Consider the following 19,948-nt stretch of genomic DNA (forward strand, 5'->3'; position numbering starts at 1 on the left):
TTTATTCGAATGATTCTACCGAACAACCAGAGGAATACATTATTTTACACACATAAAAACTGGCAATATACATGAATACAGTTATTCCCATGAATTTCGTAGGACAGCCCAGTACCAATCCGCTACACTGCTCCCCCTTGCCCACAAGCTGGCATACACAGTCTGATCCAGCACGGATCGGCTTGGGGATGTCCGGGGGCTCACGGATCATTTTTCCAGGTCAGTTTGTCTTGACAACCCGTCAACATTTCCATTCTGCTTACCCGGCCGGTACTGGATATTAAAGTCAAAGGGCTGCAGCGCCAAGCTCCAGCGCAGCAGCCTGGCATTGTCCCCAGCCACCCGGTTCAGCCATACTAACGGGTTGTGATCCGTGAGCAAGGAAAAGGGCTGTCCATACAGATAGGGCTGCAGTTTCTTTAGGGCCCACACCACAGCCAGGCATTCCTTTTTGATGGCGGCGTAGCTTACTTCTCGAGGTAACAGTTTGCGACTGATGTAAGCCACAGGATGTTCTCCGCCATCGGCCCCGACTTGGCTCAGTACTGCCCCCAATCCAAACATAGAAGCGTCTGTGTGAACAAGAAATCGTTTAGTTGGATTGGGAGCTGCCAAGACAGGGGCATTTATCAGTGCATTTTTCAGGTGTTGGAATGCCTGCTCACACTCCGGGGTCCAGTTTACTTGGCGAGGAAGGTTCTTACGGGTCAGGTCAGTGAGGGGTTTGGCCAGGGCACTATAATTGGGGACAAACTTCCTGTAATACCCCGCTGTCCCTAGAAACGCTAAAACCTGGGTCTTAGTCCTAGGGGTGGGCCACTGGGCTACAGCCTCTACTTTGGCGGGTTCGGGCTTCTGTTTGCCGCACCCTACTCTATGTTCCAGGTACTGCACCTCAGCCATCCCTATACTACACTTGGCCGGCTTCAGGGTCAAACCAGCTTCCCTTATCCTATCTAGTACAGCTCCTATATGAGCCAAATGTTCCTGCCACGTATTGCTAAAAATAGCAATATCGTCCAGGTAGGCACAGGTATAGTCCTGGAATCCATCCAGGAGTCGATCCACCATCCTCTGGAAGGTGGCTGGGGCGTTTTTCATCCCAAATGGCATGACCTTAAACTGATACAAGCCAAATGGGGTGACAAAGGCCGACTTCGGGATGGCGTCTGGGGCCAGGGGAATTTGCCAATATCCTTTACATAAGTCAATAGTGGTGAGGTATTGGCCCCTGGCCATTCTGTCCAGTAACTCGTCTATCCGGGGCATCGGATAGGCGTCTGACACGGTCTTCTCATTTAATCTCCTATAGTCCACGCAGAAGCGGGTCGTACCGTCTCGCTTCGGCACGAGGACTACAGGAGATGCCCATGGGCTGTCTGAGGGCTCAATCACCCCCAGTTGGAGCATCTCATCGATCTCCTTGCGCATGTTTTCCCTCACTGCTTCTGGGATGCGGTAGGGGGTCTGGCGCATGGGTAGTTGCCCTGGGGTCTCGACCCGGTGAGTTGCCAGAGGAGTGTATCCAGGTACATTAGAGAACGTGTCTCGTTTCTCCTCTAATAATCGCTGTACCTCGATCCGCTCCTGTGGGCTCAGCCGATCTCCCAGTGCAACCTCCCCTAAATCCCCAGACAACTGCCCATCCCCCAGCAAATCGGGAAGTGGTAAGCTGTCAAACTCTTCCGTGTTGGGTGCACATATGGCAGTTACCTCCTTGGCGCGCTCTTGGTAGGGCTTCATCATGTTCACATAGAGAATGCGTCGCCCCCCAGTCCCTGTGCAGGGGCCTATAATATAGGTGGTGTCACATCTCTGTTCCACCACCCTATATGGTCCCTGCCAGGCGGCCTGTAACTTATCATGTCGGACAGTACTTTCTGCCCGACCTGAAAGCTACGGTCCCTGGCTCCCCGATCATACCACGTGCGCTGGCAGGTCTGGGCCGCCTGAAGGTTTTCCCTTACCGTCTTGGTCAATGCTTCTAGGCGGTCTCGAAAGGCCAGCACATATGGTATGATGGGAGTGCCATCTGCGCTCCGGTCTCCCTCCCAATGCTCTCGAATAAGATCTAAGGGACCTCTGATCCTCCTCCCAAACAGCAGTTCAAACGGGGAGAACCCCGTGGATTCCTGCGGCACCTCCCGGTATGCGAACTGGAGGTGCGGCAGGAATCGCTCCCAGTCCTTGTGGGTCTCTGCGAAGGAGCATCTGCTTCAAGGTACCATTGAATCGTTCGCAGAGCCCGTTCGTCTGGGGGTGGTAAGGGGCACTGATAATAGGCTTAATGCCGCAGATCCTCCAGAGGTGAACTCTGCGGTAAATTGGGTGCCCTGATCCGAGATAATCTCCCTGGGTAATCCCATCCGGGAGAATATCCGCATGAGGGCATCCGCGACCGTTTCAGCGTGGATGTTGGTCAGAGCCACTGCCTCTGGATACCTGGTGGCATAATCTACTACTGTTAAAATATACCTTTTTCCTGACGGGCTAGCTTTCTTGAGGGGGCCTATCAAATCTACCGCTATTCGGCTAAAGGGTTCCTCAATTATGGGTAAGGGGTGGAGTTTTGCCTTCCTTCGGTCTCCCCTTTTGCCCACCCTCTGGCAGGTATCGCACGTAGTGCAATATCTGCGTACTTCCTGGCTAATCCCTGGCCAGAAGAAACTTTGGGTCAGTCTGTACCTAGTGCGACTGACCCCTAGATGTCTGGATAGCGGGATATCATGCGCTATCCGGAGTAACTCAGCCTGGTACCGCTGCGGCACCACTAACTGTCTCATCACTATCGGATCTGACCCCGTAATCTGCTTGCCTGTTTCCCTGTACAAAAGCTGTTTATCCCAGACAAATCTCTCTCCCTCCCCCCCCGGGGGAGCCCGTGACAACCTTGTCCCTATACACCTGAAGCGTGGGGTCTGTTGCTACTTCAGCTGCAAATTCATTAGGTGGGGCCCAGGGGACACATTCTAGAGGAGGGGTAGGATCGCTTACCTGGACCTCCGGCAGTGTGTTGTGGTCCTGGGTGCGGGCCTGTTGTCGGGTGACCACAGGGTTGACTTCTCCTGTGGTGGGCGTCTGGGGCTCAAAAGCAGAAGTGAGCCTCCCCAGATCGTTCCCCAATAAAACCTCCGCCGGTAACTGCGGCATCAACCCCACCTCCACGTGCCCTGCCCCCGCTCCCCAATGTAAATGTACCCTTACTGTAGGTAGCCGGTACACTGCTCCCCCGGCTACCCGGACGGCCACAGTTTTGTTTAGTTTTGCCTGATCCGAAATCAGGTGGCTCTGTACCAGGGTGATAGTGGCTCCCGAGTCTCGTAATCCTCGGACTGCTGTACCATTCAGGTATACGGTCTGTGATGTTGTAGATTGTCAACATTGGCCTGGACAGGATCTGCCTCGTGCAGTACCTCCCCCTGTTCCACGGTAGTAATGGGAACTGCTGAACCATATGGGGTGGCCACTATGTCCTGGTAGTGGTGGGCTGAGGCTGCCCTTGGTGGTGGTGGGCCTGGACGGATCCAGGTAGAACGGTCCCGCAGCTGTGGGCATTCCCTTTTATAATGTCCCCATTTCTGGCAGTGATGACAGGGGCCAGCGGTGGGCTGGCGGAACCGTGGCTGTGCAGCGGGTGGTGGTGGTGGTGGTAGTTGTCTCGGTGGGGCTGGGGTGTAGGTGGTTCCCCCAAAGGATTTAAAAGTGGCTTTTGGAGCTGCAGGTTTTTGTTGCCTGCGTGCATCCAGATACTCATCTGCCTTCCTGGCCGCCTCGGTGAGGGAGGTAGGGTTTCTGTCCCTTACCCATTCTTGGACATCACTGGTTACTCCCTCATAGAACTGCTCCATCAGCATCATCTGGATTACGTCCTCCATAGACCGTGCCCCGCTAGCTTGCACCCACCCGAGTGCTGCCCTCTGTAATCTGCATGCCCACTCTGCGTGTGAGTCTTTCTCTACCTTCTTTAAATCCCGGAATCTCCGCCGGTATGCTTCTGGTGTTATAGCATACCTGGCAAGTATAATCTCCTTTACTTTGCTGTAATTCCGTATTTCTTCATTAGGTACAGTCCGATATGCCTCTGCTGCCCTCCCAGTTAACCTTCCGGCCAAAATAGGTACCCAGTCCTCTGCGCTAATTTAATGCAGTGCACACAGTCTCTCAAAATCTTGCAGAAAAGCGTCTATATCTTCCTCTGCCTCCACATACGTTTTAAAAGCCTGGTATGGTATCTTAGGCTTACCTTCTTGTGGTACATTTCTTGCAGAGCTTTGTTCTGGGACTGTTGTCGCCTGTTTCCTCATGACGAATTCTTGTACCTCTGACACCGTCCTGGAAATAATTTCCTCTGAGGGGTTTTCCCCATAAAGGGATAGCCTGAATCGAACCTGCCTCCGGAATTCCAAGTCTTCTGGTGTTTCTCCCGGCTCCCTCTGTGCAGGAACCGAATCGCCCTCCATTCTGTACTCTGACATAAGTTCCGTAATAAGTACCGCTTTCTTCTTGTTGCTGGCTTGTATACCCCTTGCCTCTAGGAGGTCCTTTAGTGTGGAGCGTTTTAGCGCAGTAAAATCAATCTCCATCCGTACTCCATTTATGCTTGTTCCTCTGTGAGTCTGGATCCCAGCGCTGCCAACCAATGTAGCGGAGAGCCGATATTTCACAGCTATACTCCACTAGAGATCCCAGTGAGGCTCAGGAACAAGGTGATGATAAATCCACAGGCAAGGTTTCCAGCAGGCAAAGTAATACAGCAGTATCCCAACAGCAATCCCAATAACTGGACGACACACAGTTTCAGGAGCAGAACTGACAAGCTTTATTCCACAGTGCCTTATAAAGCATGCTCCCATGCAAGGGAGGAGGTTCTAACAATCAGTACAGTGTCCAATCGGTGATTAGTAACCTCCCACACATATCCTCCCCTCCTCTCACATCATAATCCCCTTATACTGTACACAAATTTCCCCAGTTTCTGGATGTACCCCTAAACGTAGGGGTACCCCTTTAAGAATGGTATCCCCTGATAGCCCTGATCTGGGTGAGCAACATACTCAAAAATCACCCAGATCGGACCAGGGGTTCGGGAGTTATGACCAGGTACAGATTTGACCGACCGCATGGGTAAAGTATCCGAAAACAGTTCCATGCATTTTGGCCCTGCGGTCGGTCACAAACAAGGGAATAGAAACAGGCGAATTACTTGTGTTATGTAGCCTGGGGAGGATTCGAATGAATCCCCCAGTTCGTGGGGTTCTTTCTACCGAACAGCGGGCCGTTCGGTAGTTTCCCCACGAAGTACTGGAAGTCTGGAGGTCTCAGTGGTGTTTGCCTAGTCAAGTGTCCGATTTCAGTTCCAGACACTCGACGGCAAAACACCGCTGTTCGGTAGTCTAAGATGGCCGCCGCCACGTGTTCGTATCCCGAATGGCGGCCACCCAGAGAACAAAGACCACACTGCACGGATGGCTAATTACCCGTTTGCAACATTGTTGCAAACGGTAATTGAAGGCACACTTCACACAAGGAGGTCTGGTTGTTCGGTAGTTTCATTCCTTTGCTTTATTCGAATGATTCTACCGAACAACCAGAGGAATACATTATTTTACACACATAAAAACTGTCAATATACATGAATACAGTTATTCCCATGAATTTCGTAGGACAGCCCAGTACCAATCCGCTACATCCACCCTGTCAATTCAAATGGGCTGTATAACTGCGCAGAACCACTGCATTATAAAGCTGTATAATATGACATGCCAAACCTGTGGTAAGATTAAGCCTGGTTAACCTTTAACATGCTCTCGAATCGTATAAGCCTGCTTTAACCTCACCAAGTTGACTATTCAGTTTACCTAAACCCTCGCTTAACCTATAATATAAAAATGTGCAAGTACTAACTCAAACCCTAATGTTATAACTGTTTCTTGAAAAGCATGAGGATTGCCGTTGGGGTACCGCATGCTCGTTTGTCATATCTCAATGCACTGCAAAAATAAAAATAAAAGAAAGAGATAGATAGATAGACAGACAGAAAGATAGAAATAGATATGTAGATAGATAGAGTGTGTATGTTTAACAATATTTATTTAAAATGTGTGTTTGTATACAAACACTAGTTAGTTATATAGACATCTCTATATATAGAGTTTGCATACAAACTTTTGGCTTAAGAGGGTTGCCGGAGGAGGGGGGCGGGCATAGTAAGTCAGCTCAGCTTGCAAACGCTCATACCGCGCACATTAGCATTCAATGCCGCTCTATGAAGAACCTAATTGGTGCAGTGCGAAGCCGCGCATGTGCACCACGGAGCGACGACGCCTCTCAAAAAGAAGCGTCTGATTGAGCCCTGCTATTTCGGCATTTTGACGAAAAAGGGGGCATGGCCTGCCGAGGAGCTCGGAGCTGGAACGAAGGTAAGTTTATATGATAAAAAGGGCTCAAATGTATTTATTTTTAATGGCAAACTAATATAAAATCAAGAAAGAAGGCTAGGGGACCTGTCTTTCTTGCTTTTATATGTTGACTTTAGTGATCCTTTAAGGACCAAAGTCAAACATGACTATGTCAAATGCAAGGAAAAGGCCAAGGCACACACCAGGTGTCGCTACTTTTGACTATGTGGGCTGGAATGGAAATTCACAACAGAACATTCCTGTTATTAACACTGTCTGCTTCGATTGGGAGGATGAAAATAAAATTGATAGCCGGCAAGTCTTCAGATACTTTATTTATTGATTGTTTTATGGCAGACTTTTGATGGTTAGACTTTATGTGAGGGAATTTGAACCATCTACTGCTAAAAGTTAATTGCACTGTGTCTAACATCAATTAAGTGTGCACACCCTATTTCTGTAAATATGGTGATTCCTAGGTTTTACATCTACGGGCCCCATGTTCCATCCTCAAATAAATATCCTATCTGGCTACAGACCTGTCACGTATACATCCTCTCCATATGCTATGCCCAACATATATCACCTTTCCAGGAATAGGAAAAGGGCTGCTCGGCGATCCTATGCCATAAAACCAGGCTTTTGCAACATTCTAGTGGATGCTAGCAGCTGCGGATCCACACCGTTATGTAGCCCCATGTCTGTCCACGGTGGTATCGACGTCAATGTGCGGGTGACATCACGCAGAAGATGCGCGCACACGTTTTGGGGTAATAGGCCGGATACAGCCAATCGGATTCACAAGAGGTATACTTAAACTCACTCATTTCTTCTGCTCATTGCCCTGTCAGGGTTTCCCTTTGCTGGTTATCCAAGAGTGTGTTCCTGATCATGTTATTGACTTTGGCTTCGTTCTGACTTCCCTGATGTCTGGTATCCCTGACTATTGGATATTCCTTGCAACTGTGTTTTGTTCTGTGTTCCTGACCTCGGCTAGTATTTCGACTATTCTCTTATATGTTAAGTACGGCCATTCTAAGGTCCGTTTAGACGTTGTCATGATTCCTCAATTTGATAGTTATACTGCTTGTTGTATCAATTGTAATCCTGACAAGACCATTGGCTTCTTTCTAAGAATTATCCATTTTGCTATAACTCCAGTTCACTGACCCTGGCTCTTACTGTTTACGGCTTCTACATACTGCCTCTTTGGACTGATAATTAGTTACCCACCTTTGCTATTGGAAAAATTATTCTCACTCAGATACTCACTCATACATTACAGTAAGTTTTTTTAAGTAATATACACATTTACAATTCACCATAACAAATTACTTAAAGTTTTTAAGTGGTCTCATTTAAAATGGTTTAGTGTACCACAATACACATCTCCCATCCACTCTCTCCCTGCCCTCCTCTCAATTAAATGCCACCCACTTCATTCCTGTATACATGAGCAGTTCTAGAACTTAAAATTTGGGGGAATAGCAAAGGTTGTCAAAAAGTTGAATGGTGGTTGACGCTACTGTGTTAGTCTTACTTATGCTTCTTTACCTCAACTTCATTTTTAGTTTTGAAATAAAGTATTCAGTATTAATTTGTGTTGTCTATTTGTATGTATTATGGTAGTAGGCGTGCATGCAGTGTGGTATTTGTATGGGGTGTGTGGGTATAAATGCATTTTACAACCCCTCCTTATCTCTACACCCTTTGTTTTATCTCACTCCCCTTCCTTTTTACATATCTGCCTTCATCCCTCCCCCTCCCCCCCCCTCTTTCCCATCTCCTTCCCATCAATCCCAGCATGGCAGAGTTTAGCTCATTGGCAAAAAGCTAAGTTCCTATCAGGACCTTCAGGCTCTAACTATCGGCTAAGAGGAGGTAGGGAGCAACTCCTGGAATTCAGTAAGAAGTCAAACCTTTTGTTGCAAAATGGATGGACTAATAACATTGGGAGATCGCCAAGGCACTCCTATCATCACAACAGTTACAGCAGTTAGTGTTTATGGTGCTTGGACTATTCCTTTTAATATAAATAATACTTAGAATTTATTAATGTGTCAATATGTATCATAGTACATCAGCGGGTAGTCCCCACAAACCTGACTTAACACATTTTGTGCCTCAAGAGTGCTTATTCATAAGCATTTGGCTGATATTTTGCAGGATCCTTCCTATGTAAGCTGTGTACTGGGTGATACATTATTAAAACAACCCCACAACGTGCCATGAAAGTGTAAATGCCCACTTTAAAAATATATAACTATGTTAAAATCTTGCAGCTTTTTCAAGTACTGGAAAATAGTTTGATTCTCAAAAATTGGTAAAAGGCACATTAAATCCATAACTTCTGATCTGGAATTGTTCAACTTGTCATTTACAAATGTGACTATTCCAAATAATGCTGAATCATCATGTTCAAAATGTGAACTCAATTTTTGCCCATATCCTACTATCAGCAAAATTGGTGAAAGTACGTAGATTATGCTACAAACACCCCATTATAAGAAGAAGTGCTATTGATTTTGGCCCAGACAAAATCAATAGAACACATGGCCTACTCACTGCATGACTCTATACAAATATTTGAAAAGATGTGGCAATGTTCTCCTGCTCAACTATTGAATGTTATTGAGTACATTTTCTCCTTGACTTCCTCATGCTATTCTTTTCTTTTCAACACAATAATGTATCTTGTTGAGTTTTACATACGCACACTGCTGTTTGTTGAATTAAATATATATATTCTATGTTCTTATGCAGTTTCACCCATGCATTTAATGTTAATATGTAATTTGAGTACACTTGAGTAACTGTGTATCATTATATTTTATCCTGTCACATTATTTTGAATGCCATATAATGACAAAAGTAGAACAACGTGATGTCTTTTACATAATGGAAAAGCAAAGGAATGTGCAGCAAGATTCTCACATTCAAGTTCATCAAGTACTTTGTAGTGTACAGAGTTTTCAATTCAATTTTTACAAGTCCCTTACTTAAATGGGCAATTTAGGGACTATCACAACTTCATCTAAATTAAATTTTTATGATGCCGAGAGGCCCCAGGGCACACTCTTACCTCAAGTGGTTAAACTGTTCTTGAAGTTGGCTCCAGCGCTGATCTCAGCTCCCCCAGGGTGGTACCCAACTTTTTAAATTTCAGTTTCAGGAAGTGTGGTGTGCCGCCGGGTAGGGACGCTGCCGATTGGCTGAGAGCAGTCAGTTGACTACTTCAGCTAATCAGTGACTACCCATTCACAAAACTTGTGGCTTGGATAGAAGCATACCTTTTGCAAGCCAGTTTTGTAATTGGGGGGGCCACAGATTGGCTGAGTTTGTCAGCTGACTGCTCTCAGTCAATCAGCGGTGCCCCTGCCGGGTGGCACTCCTCACTTCCTCAAACAAAAATTTCAGAAGCCAGATGCTGCTTGTGGGGAGCTAAGATCAATGCTATAGGCAACTTTGGGGTTAAGCAGTTCACAAACGGTTAAACCCCCTGAGGTAAAAGTGCGCCCGAAGGCTTTCTGGCACAATGACAACTTAATTTTGATAACGTTGTTATGGTGCCTGGTATGTTCTTTTAAAGTGAACCTGTTGGGAAATGAACGTATCCTTAATCGCTCCCATATACATTGAATACACCTTATATCACAATGTTACATGGTGTATTCAATGGAATATATAAATATTTACTCACTTCATTTTCATGCTTTGTGGGTGTTACTCTTCGTGTAACACCCACCTCTGGTCCTTCTCTGCTCTGCCTCTGTTCTTTGTTTATTTGCACTGCTTGGCACACATCTCCAAGTAGGACAAATCTTGTCAGTGACATTGGCATGCTGGCTTCAGAATGGCATGCTGGCTTCAGAATGGAGTCATTTCACATCACTTCGTTCCTACTCTCCCTAGCCGGTGCTAGCAGCGCCTGCTCGGGAACACTGCAGTTGCTATGGGAGGAGAGCGCAGGGACTTCCTGGGGGAGGTCTTTCCTGCTCTCCTTTGACAGTCAGTGCCTCGGCTAGCACAATGTACTGAAAAATCTTATGCTCAATCTAATGAGCATAAATTGTAGAACAGGTGCTCCTTTCAATTGTCTAAATCTCATTTTAGGAAATAACACCGCTGAACAGGAACACTACAAGCATCATTACTATTACAGAGCAATGCCGCACCCGCTCCCCCTAGGGCCAAGAGCTCTCAGTCTGAGCTAGGCCCTGCGCTGCATGGAGTGCATTCTCTCTTTACTTTATTCCACTAGTTCATTCTCGATGAACTTGTTTTTTTATTCCACGAACATTACTTTTTTTTTTAACAAACAAACAACAAACAAGCAAACAAACCATTTTCTTGAAAGTAGTTCAAAAGTTCATAATATCAAAATAAACAATACATGCTGTCAAAAGTCACACAATTCACATTTGCTTGCTGAAAATGTAAATAAATAGGACTAATTACAAAACTTGTATAAAGGAAGGGGGATCCTGTTCACAGTTTTTGCCTGTGTATAAAATGCAAGATGCTGTGGGAGCATCGAATGCTCAGCACCCACCATGTTGCACCAGGCTAAAACATACTGTAGCCTGTATTGTGCATATGATATTTGCACAAAGTGAATAACATGTTCCTCTAATTTAGACTGCAATAGTGATTCTTGTTAAGTTTCACTATGGATTGTTACATAAGGGTTCACTATATGAATGTAAAGCATGAGATTTCAGTAGGTTCTGAGACAAGATAGCATGATATTTAACTCCAGCCCTGTTTGCATCCAAAAATTACAAAATGATTTGTTTGGACATGTCTGTCAGGAACATGGGCTGTTTAACAACACAAAGTACAGAACAATAGCCTTTGCTGCTCATTCACTGTGACTGAAATAGCATTGTGTTCATTATACAATGCTCCCCCGGCCCTAATCACACAGCATTTGGTGCTACCCACAGCATATCCAGGATTAGAGAAAGAATAATACTCTGAGCTAGTATCAAATATTCCTGGGCCCTTTGCTCTGAAAGGGGAATCTGAGTTCTCTGGAGTATCTAGTCTCCTCCACATTCTAATGAGCTATCCTGCATGATTGGCAGGACAGGCCAGGGTATGCCTATGTATATAAAGCAGAGTGATCAACGGACTCCTATCCAGCATCCCTCTGGCTATAGCAGGTCACTATCTTTACCATGGAAAATAAACGCGTCTTCTTTAACATTACAGCTGATGAAATCCCTCTCGGCCAGGTGGTTATGGAGGTAAGAAGTTTCTGCATTAAATTCCCCATTGGCTGGGATGTAAATAAACATGGTCAACTTTTTAATAAGGGACGCTTATAAAAATAATCAATTCGGGCTGCACTGCATAAAATAAGAAAAGCTTATTGCTATCTACATTTCACCTTTAACAGCCCCGGTGCATGCATTTTTATGTACAAATCTTATTATTATTACACAGAGTTTACATACTAAACATATTGTTTAATATGTAAACTCTGTGTAATAATAATAATGGAACGTGATTTTTTTTTTTTTTTTTTTTTATTCTTTATTTTTGTAGTGCAGTATTATGCAAACAGCTTCATGTAGACATTGTTAAGGGTAAAACAAGATAAAGCATTGGTGGAACATACAATATCAGGAAAAAATGCACTGTTTTTATATTAATACATGACATGGTGGATCAGCATGTGTCAAACGATTTTCAGATGAGCTAGTTACGAGTTAGTTAAGTCTAGTGACAACATTATAACAATTAATGATATGATATGGTGTCCAACAGCATTATTAATCTTAAGATTTGGTCAGGATAAGTAACTGTTGAAGTGTAAAAGTTAAGTAGAACAAGAAGAATGCATGCTGAGTAGGTCAGGATATAGTTACATGCTAGTGTTGTGCGTTGCTAACACAAAGAGCATCAGGCATGGCATTACCGGAGAACATTATAAGAGAACAATAAAATGGTGCTTGCTAGCCAGCATAACTACACCCATTTATTGTTTTGTAAGTAAAGCATTCAAGATTATAACCGTAGGGTAATAATAGAGTGGGAATAGAAACCCTAGAAGACCCAATGATAGGCAGACTGTGCAACCCCCATTTAGAATAAAGAAGTATGCTCCCCACATCATACGACAACAATGGGTGCAGTACTGTGACACCCTGCAGGATACTGCAAGTCCAAGGTTCTGTCCCAAGATCAGCCTACGCCCCGCTGTGGTATCCCAGTGTCCAGCCACAAGTGTCTCAAGATTGGGCCAGGTGTCTCATGTAGGTGAAGGCATACCGGCTTGGGAGAATCATATGGCAGGCTTAGTGTTGTCTGTTCGGTGCTCCCAGGTGGCGTCAGTGGTTTGGGATGCAGGCACTGCTGAAGCTTCAGAGCAGGTCGTGGCTGGTAGCAGGGATTTAGGTGTGTGGCTATTCGGCTGTGTTGATTCCCAACTGCATCGGGATACTGGCATGTAGCTTTGCGACCCGGAAAGTGCGGTCGTCTCCGCCGCCGTCTTTGTCGAGCTCCCTTAACCCTGAGAACCACGTGTTTGCGACGGGAGCGTGGTTGGGCTTGTGGCTCCTGGAGGGTAGCAGCTTGCTGGCGCTCACGAATCTTGCGCTCCAGCCGTCTCCAGAAAGCCGTGAAGATTGCATCCAGCTTGTCCTCCAGCTCATGATGGGTGTCTCTGGGGTCCGGGGGCCACGCGTTCGCCGCCATTTTAGGTGAGTCACAGGAGGGTCTAGTAGCTCTAGTGGCTTGTGCTCTCCCAGTTGCCTCCGAGGCTTGGACCGGGATAACCCCCGCCGGTCCAAGGGGGGGGTGACGGGGCTCTTGTGTGGGAACGGCTGCTTTGGTGCGCTGCTGGGTCGGGAGATCGGCCGCCTCTCCCGTCCCAAGCTTGCTAGGCCGCCACCGTAGGCCGCAGCCTGTCACCTGGAGTTCTCGCTTGCGGGGAACACTCGAGTCCGGTATCGGATGATTCACCAGGGCGCCCCCAGTAAGGGTAGCGCACCCCGGCATTAATTCAGGCAGGAGATCTGCTGGTATTTCCCGATAAACAGCCTGTGTGGTGGGAGCTCATCCACCATGCGACTGCTCTGCTTGCAGGTCAGGCCCCGCCCCCGGAACGTGATTTTTTAATAGCCACATTTAAAAATTGTCAAACTGAGGAATGTTTCACGCTCGAGTACTTCAGCTTAAAATTAGCAATTCACTTGTTGATTCTCCTCAATTCCATGTTAGTATGAGCTCATCCTTGGTGAAAATGTCCCAAAAAAGTATTCTAGTAGTTGACTTCCATGTCACTCCACATGTTAAAAGTCTATTTGAGATTGTTTCTCCTTATTTTTTCTTTAGAATTTTTTTTATTTTGTCTACTTTTTCCAACTATCTTCTGCCATTTCTGTGAAGTAGCATTTTAGCATTTATCACATTACCCTTCAGTCTTCCACCCTCCGATTTCAAATCATGCCCTCTTTTTTCTAGAATTTTTAGTGGAAATTCTTAAACTTTTTTTTTCCGAATCTATTTAATGTACATAATTTTTTATGTGCTAAGCATGGAATAGTTAACCCCTCTAGTGATATATATTCATTTAAAAGCCATAGCCTTGGTTACTTTCTAATTTAACGTACTGCTGGTGGAACAATTGTTGAGTAGCTGGAGTATGAGGATACAATTGTGTAAGGTGTGGAGGTAAAGGGGTCAAATGGTAAGTTTAGCTAGTGTACAGGTTGATGCTAAACAAAAATGTATTTTGTATACTTTATTAATATATCTATATATATATGTGTGTGTGTGTGTAGGAGGATCCACGCCTTGGAACTGGTATCTTTAAACAAGATTTTGAAATTAATGCAATTTCATTTGTATTAGATCGCAATGAGAAAGTAATAATTAGTAGAAATTACTTTGTACTAAAACTGAAATATACACGTTTAAATATGTATGTCAAAGTAATTAAACTTTTTCAAATTTCATTGATTCGCGAAGGTCTGCATTTTATAGAATCTGCAGGGAGAGAGGAAAAATTATTACCAGTTTTAAAGAATATCTGTAGCGTGATGGCTGCTTACTTCTTTTTTTTGTATAATTCTATATTTTCATGAATTTTCAAATTACCGGTACAATAAGTACAGTATGTACAGTAACTGTAAAAATAACAGCATATACACACACAGACAAGAATATTAGAATTTACACTTTCCGGGATAGATACTACTGTTAGCTATACAATCAAGGTAAGACCATGTGCTAGAATAATATTAGCACAAATTGTATATTGAAAAATCATTCTTTCATGTAATACAGAGTGAGGTTGAGAAAGATAATAGAGGATGCAGTCTGTAACATACACAAGTATTAAGCCTAAATGTAAAGTTAGAGAATGGCAAATATTGTTGGGAGAGGTAAAGGCACACCCCCAACTATCCTAGACTAGCCAGAACTGTCCCATTATGGTCTACTGTACTACTTCTAAGTCCATGCAAGAATGTTCCTGGAGCATTGTGCATACTGGCAGGATAGATTACAAAACCTAGGACATTCGCCTATTAGTCTACTTTGCTAAAGAGGATAGGTCTGTCTACCCCACTCACTTTATTAAAGGGGCATTACAAGCACCATAACCACTGCAGCTCATTGTAGTGGTTACAGTGCTATATGTCTATTGGCTCTATCCCCCATTTTTTTGTCAACTTGTCCTGGAGTCGTTTGACAAAAACTGAGGCTCTTCCCGGCACCCATAGCCTGTCCCCTTATTAGCCACTCTGATAATGAGGGAACTACACGTTTGCATTATCTAGTGAGTTTCTCTCTGATCTCAAGAGCACCCAGTTACAACGCCCTCAGTACAGTGGTAAACCCCAAATACAGGGTTTAATTTGGATATTATTTTAAAATTTATGCTTTTAAACATTTAGTTCTATGAGTTTTTTTTTTTTTTTTAATTCTTTATTTTGGTTGTGCATAGAATATACAGGTATGCTTGCATTGCCACAACAGTTGGTGCAGGCTTTACAGTAGACATAGGGAAACATTCATATGGCTTAGGCTTACTAACATTGCACATTTTTATGAGTTAATATAGAATTATAGAAACTAGCTATGATGAATAATGCAAAACCACTTTATTTATGTTATGGCAGTGTGAAGCAAAAACCACTGGGTGAGAAAATTAATAGTAAAACATATATAGCTTGCATCACAGTGACTGATAAGTTGCGGTGTTTTAACTGATCGTTCAGCCTACACCTGACAAATAATGTCCCATTATCCAAGACAAGTGTTCACAAGTGGCCCACTTAACTGCTCCCCACCAGCCTTGTGCCGGAGCACAGTCCCACCTAGCCGCCTCACACATCTCTCGTCAAGCCGCATACAGGACCTGATTCTGGAGTCTGCAATTAGGCGTCTTCATGTCACGCTGGGTAAGTGCCATCTGCGATTGTGAGTGGAGTATATGAGGACATCTCATGCTGGTCCGTGGCCCAGACAGATAGCAGCTCACAGGAGTACCAGCCCTTCGGCGGCAATGCTTTTTTTGAGGCACCCGACTCCGCGCTCCCACAGTCGGCACCTCATTAGAGTCTCGTCCAACATGTCTTGGCTGAATTGTGCCCTGCTGCGGGTAAATGTGGAGCGGTGCTGTGGCAACAGACCCCTGCATTCTGTTGTGGGTTCGGTCGCGTGAGGCAGGGGTCCAGAAATCTCTGCACACCTTGTCGAATCTGGCCTCGAAGCACTGCCTCCAGTCTAGGCTCTCCAGGCCGGCTTGTTGTAGTGAGGGCCTCGGTTCAGTGCCCATCTTAGGTCTGCCACGTGGTCTTAGGCCCAGCAGACTAAAGGCTATTCAGTTTGGTGGTGTGTCCAGTGGGGACCGGGATTACCCCCACCGATCCAAAGGGGTGGGGGAGGGGGGTAACGGGGCTTCTGTGGCTGCACTTCGGAATGCTTGGTCCCATGTGGGAGATCGGCCGCCTCCCCCAGCTGTCAGGTCTACAATCTCAGCAGGCCGCAGGGCCAGAAGACAGAATAGAATGGCAAAGTCACCGATTTTGGGACTCTCTGTGTCCCAGTCGGTAGAGGTGCCTGTTGTGCTAGTTTTGGAGTCTTCTGCCACTATTTTTTACTGTTTTAGTTGCTTAAAAAGTTGTGCTGGCAGGAGCTCCGAGAAAACATGTCTGTCCAGCTTGGTAGTCAGGCCCCGCCCCCTGTTCTATGAGTTTTTTGCTGAGGGACTCTATGATACAGTCATACACGATTCACATAATAAAGAATTTTATTGCTGTAAATATAGTGAATTAGGTAGAAAGGAGATGTACAAATCAAAAACCTGATTGTTTTCTTTCTTCTGCTGTCATACTCCAACAAACTTTATTCCACTATTCATTTCCTGACTTAAACTTATACAGCATTTAGGTATAAACCACATCCTGAGCCTGGTATTTTTACTTAATGCTTAATGTCTCTTTTGGGAAAAATCACAACCTTAGTGCATACATGCCAACATATTAAATGGACAAAGAAAGACACTTTAATTTTTTTTTTTTTTTTACATTTTATAATTCTTTATTTTTGGTGCAATTTGTATATTATAGACACGGTTGTCCTGTGATGGCAGAATAAGCAGTTGTAGACATAATACAGCATAACAGCATAACATTTTCAAGCATGGCATGCATTCTTTTTGCACAATTTTTTAAGTATGGCTGTCTGTTCGGTTGTAATGATATAGGTAATGTATGTGACAATGACTCCTCGCTATGCTAGCTTTAGTGGGACTGCTCGTTTAGGGGGTCTGCCCGGCCTTGTTCTCTTGGTCTCATAGGAGATTGACTAAGGCGCGGGCGCCAGCTTATAGATTATGCGTGCTACTCAGCTGGCTCAGAGGGTCGTGGTATAGGTCAGTGTAAAACTCTGTCTCCTAGTCGGCGGGCTAGGAACTGATACAGTTCCTAGCGAAGGAGTTATAGCTCCTATGTGTGTCTTTCTTTTTAAAGAAAGAAACAATTAGTAAAACATTGCAGCATGCGCTGGCTAGGTGCTGAGATCTTTTAAGGTCATAGGCCTCCTATCTCTTCTGTTCGGGAGGGAGTGCGAGGCAGACCTTAGTTTGGGGCACTTTGTGAGGAGAGACCCAGTGCTGCCAGTAGGGCAGGAATTTCCGCCGGTTCTGTAGCCTTGTACGACTTCCCCTCCTTAGTGACCCATACTGATCTTGGTGTCGCCCATCAGTAGGTCAGGCCTTCCGTTTGTAGAATTTTCGTGAGGGGTTGCATAGATTTTCTCCACAACAAGGTGGCTCTGCTAAGATCTTGGAAGAATGAGATTTGGCACAGTTCGAAGTTGTAAGAATACTGTCCCTTTAGTGCCACTAAAAGCCCCATCTTGTCTGAAATCGTTTGGCATCTCAGTATAATGTCTCGAGATGCGGAGGCTGGGGCCTGTGGGGACTTAGCGATACTGTACACCCCATCAAAGGTGAAGTATTTGGCTTGCCTCACAAGCAGGAGGGAGGTCACCAGTCTTCATATGAAGTGTGGTAACTCTTCTAGAGGGATTGTTACCCCCTGTATCTTAATATTCTTCCTCCGCCCCCTGTAGTCTAGTATGTTCACCTGTCTGCATGTTTCGGTCTGGGCTTCTTGTATTTGTTATACCTATTCTCCCAGCGCCTTCAGACCATGTTTTAGGTCGAGCACTTCTTCCTCAGTGACTTGGGTGCGCGCTGTGATGGCCTGTACCTCAGTGGTGAGTACCGCCAGGTCCGCTTCCTACATTCTCCGGAGGTTGTGCTGGAGGCCGGTGAGCATGTCCTGTATTTCTACTTTGGTTGCCTCCAATGCGCGTGGAGTCCCTCTGTTAGTCGGTGCTGGGCTCCGAGGTGAGACCCTGCCGCCAGATCGTGAGGATGGTCGTTCCCGCGAGGGTGAGGACTCCCATGAGGCCGGTGCTGGTGTCGTGGATTGCAGCATCAGGCCGATGTCGCACTGTGTCCTGACATTATTCGCCGGCTGCTTTGGAGATTTTCTGCCCATTTCACCTGCCGTTTGTAGGTTGGGCGGCCTCCTAGGTTTATGAGAGGCTGGTCCCCCACGCCGCAAGTAAAAAAGGCATCGACAGCTTCAGGGCAGTATTCTGAAGGTATATCTGCCCTTGTGTCAGCTGTTGGCGGTAGGACGCCACCGATATTTAGTAGATTGCGAGTTCGGCTGTCGGAGCTATGTAATATGGCGACTTCTTGTGCGCTGCTAGGCTCCGCCCCCGACACTTTAATTTTAGGGTTGTGAGTGGGGTGTGGCCACGGGTAGTGCACTTCTGAGAATTCTTAAGTGACTTAACAAAGCCAATTTATGCAACTAAAATATAATTTAGAACATGAACAACATATCTTATTTACACAGACTGATTTCTCATTATTGAAGTTTTAAGACACTTTACTATGAGATTACTGTGAGAATTATTGCTATGGAGCCCAAAATAGTGACTGTCCATTCTAAATAGTGACACTCAGGAAATATGTTAGCGTCACACTGGAATCAGAGTGAAACTGCAATGTTTAATTTTCTTGCTTGTAAGTCATTTTTGCACAGTGTTTAAATAAGACATAAAACAAGAATGGAGAATAATTATATCTTAACAAGTAGGATTTCATAATCACCAAGTTTAAACGACTTTTTTCACAACCAATGAGTAACTGAAAATATGTTTTCTAATTGCCTCCTAAAAGCTTAAAAAGCTACTGGTATTTGCCCATACCTGGGTACTTGGGTAACAGTGACAACTAGGTTCTAGGAAAACAACTCTGCTCTGGACATGGGATTGCAAAGATTTGCATATTCTGACAGCCCAACTAGTAAACTTTTCCCACTGTACAGATTGGTTCCCTAATTATTTGGGTACACTGGCCCCCCTTTCTTGTTTTACCCAATTTTGGTTACAGGGAAACAAAAAGTTACAAAATATACAATTTTCTCTCTAAATGCAAGGTTCCCTCCTACGAGATGAGAGCCCACTTCTTCTTCATGTTAGAGTAAAAATAAGGGGCTTGCCCTAGTAACTATGTTCTTTATTCTGCTAACCTTACATGAAAGTACAATTCTGACTAAGGTCAAGTCATGGTTCTTACATAAAAGCAGCCCACTTGGAAAAAAAAAAAAAGACATCCTACTGACAAACGCCTGTGAATTCCCTTTGGGTCACCAGAGGTTTGGTTCTCCTTATAGGTTTATCAATTGTAGCTCAAGCTATACTGGATAGACTCATGCCTGTGTGTACATATTGGGTAGTGGTAATTCCACACTGAGAAAATCCGCTGCATCCTGATCATTAGTAATCCTTCTGGAAGTATTCTGGAGTCTGTCTATTTGTTAATACATATTCTAATAAACTACATCATGGTTGACCAAAGCTCTTGAAACCCGTCCAAGTATCTTCCTACATCTTGCCAACTACCGATGGAGTTTCCTTCATTTAGCCTTAAGGCATGTCATTGTGCCCCTTATATTAAGCCAGGGTAGGAATTGTCTCAAAAGGACAACAGTGATTAACATTGCCGACCACAA

The 19,948-nt window shown here is 44.9% G+C and overlaps 1 protein-coding gene across 1 annotated transcript in view; it reads left to right on the forward strand.

The window, feature by feature from the left end:
* Positions 1-11,402: 11,402 nt before the first annotated feature.
* LOC134601114 (peptidyl-prolyl cis-trans isomerase-like) overlaps positions 11,403-19,948 on the forward strand; it is a 31,677-nt gene continuing 23,131 nt past the window's right edge. Inside the window, exon 1 of the mRNA XM_063445547.1 lies at positions 11,403-11,647. Within this exon, the coding sequence (XP_063301617.1) occupies positions 11,579-11,647 (69 nt within the window). The 5' untranslated portion in view covers positions 11,403-11,578. The remainder of the gene's footprint in view (positions 11,648-19,948) is intronic.

The sequence above is a fragment of the Pelobates fuscus genome, chromosome 3 (genome assembly GCF_036172605.1).
Source record: "Pelobates fuscus isolate aPelFus1 chromosome 3, aPelFus1.pri, whole genome shotgun sequence".
NCBI lineage: Eukaryota > Metazoa > Chordata > Amphibia > Anura > Pelobatidae > Pelobates > Pelobates fuscus.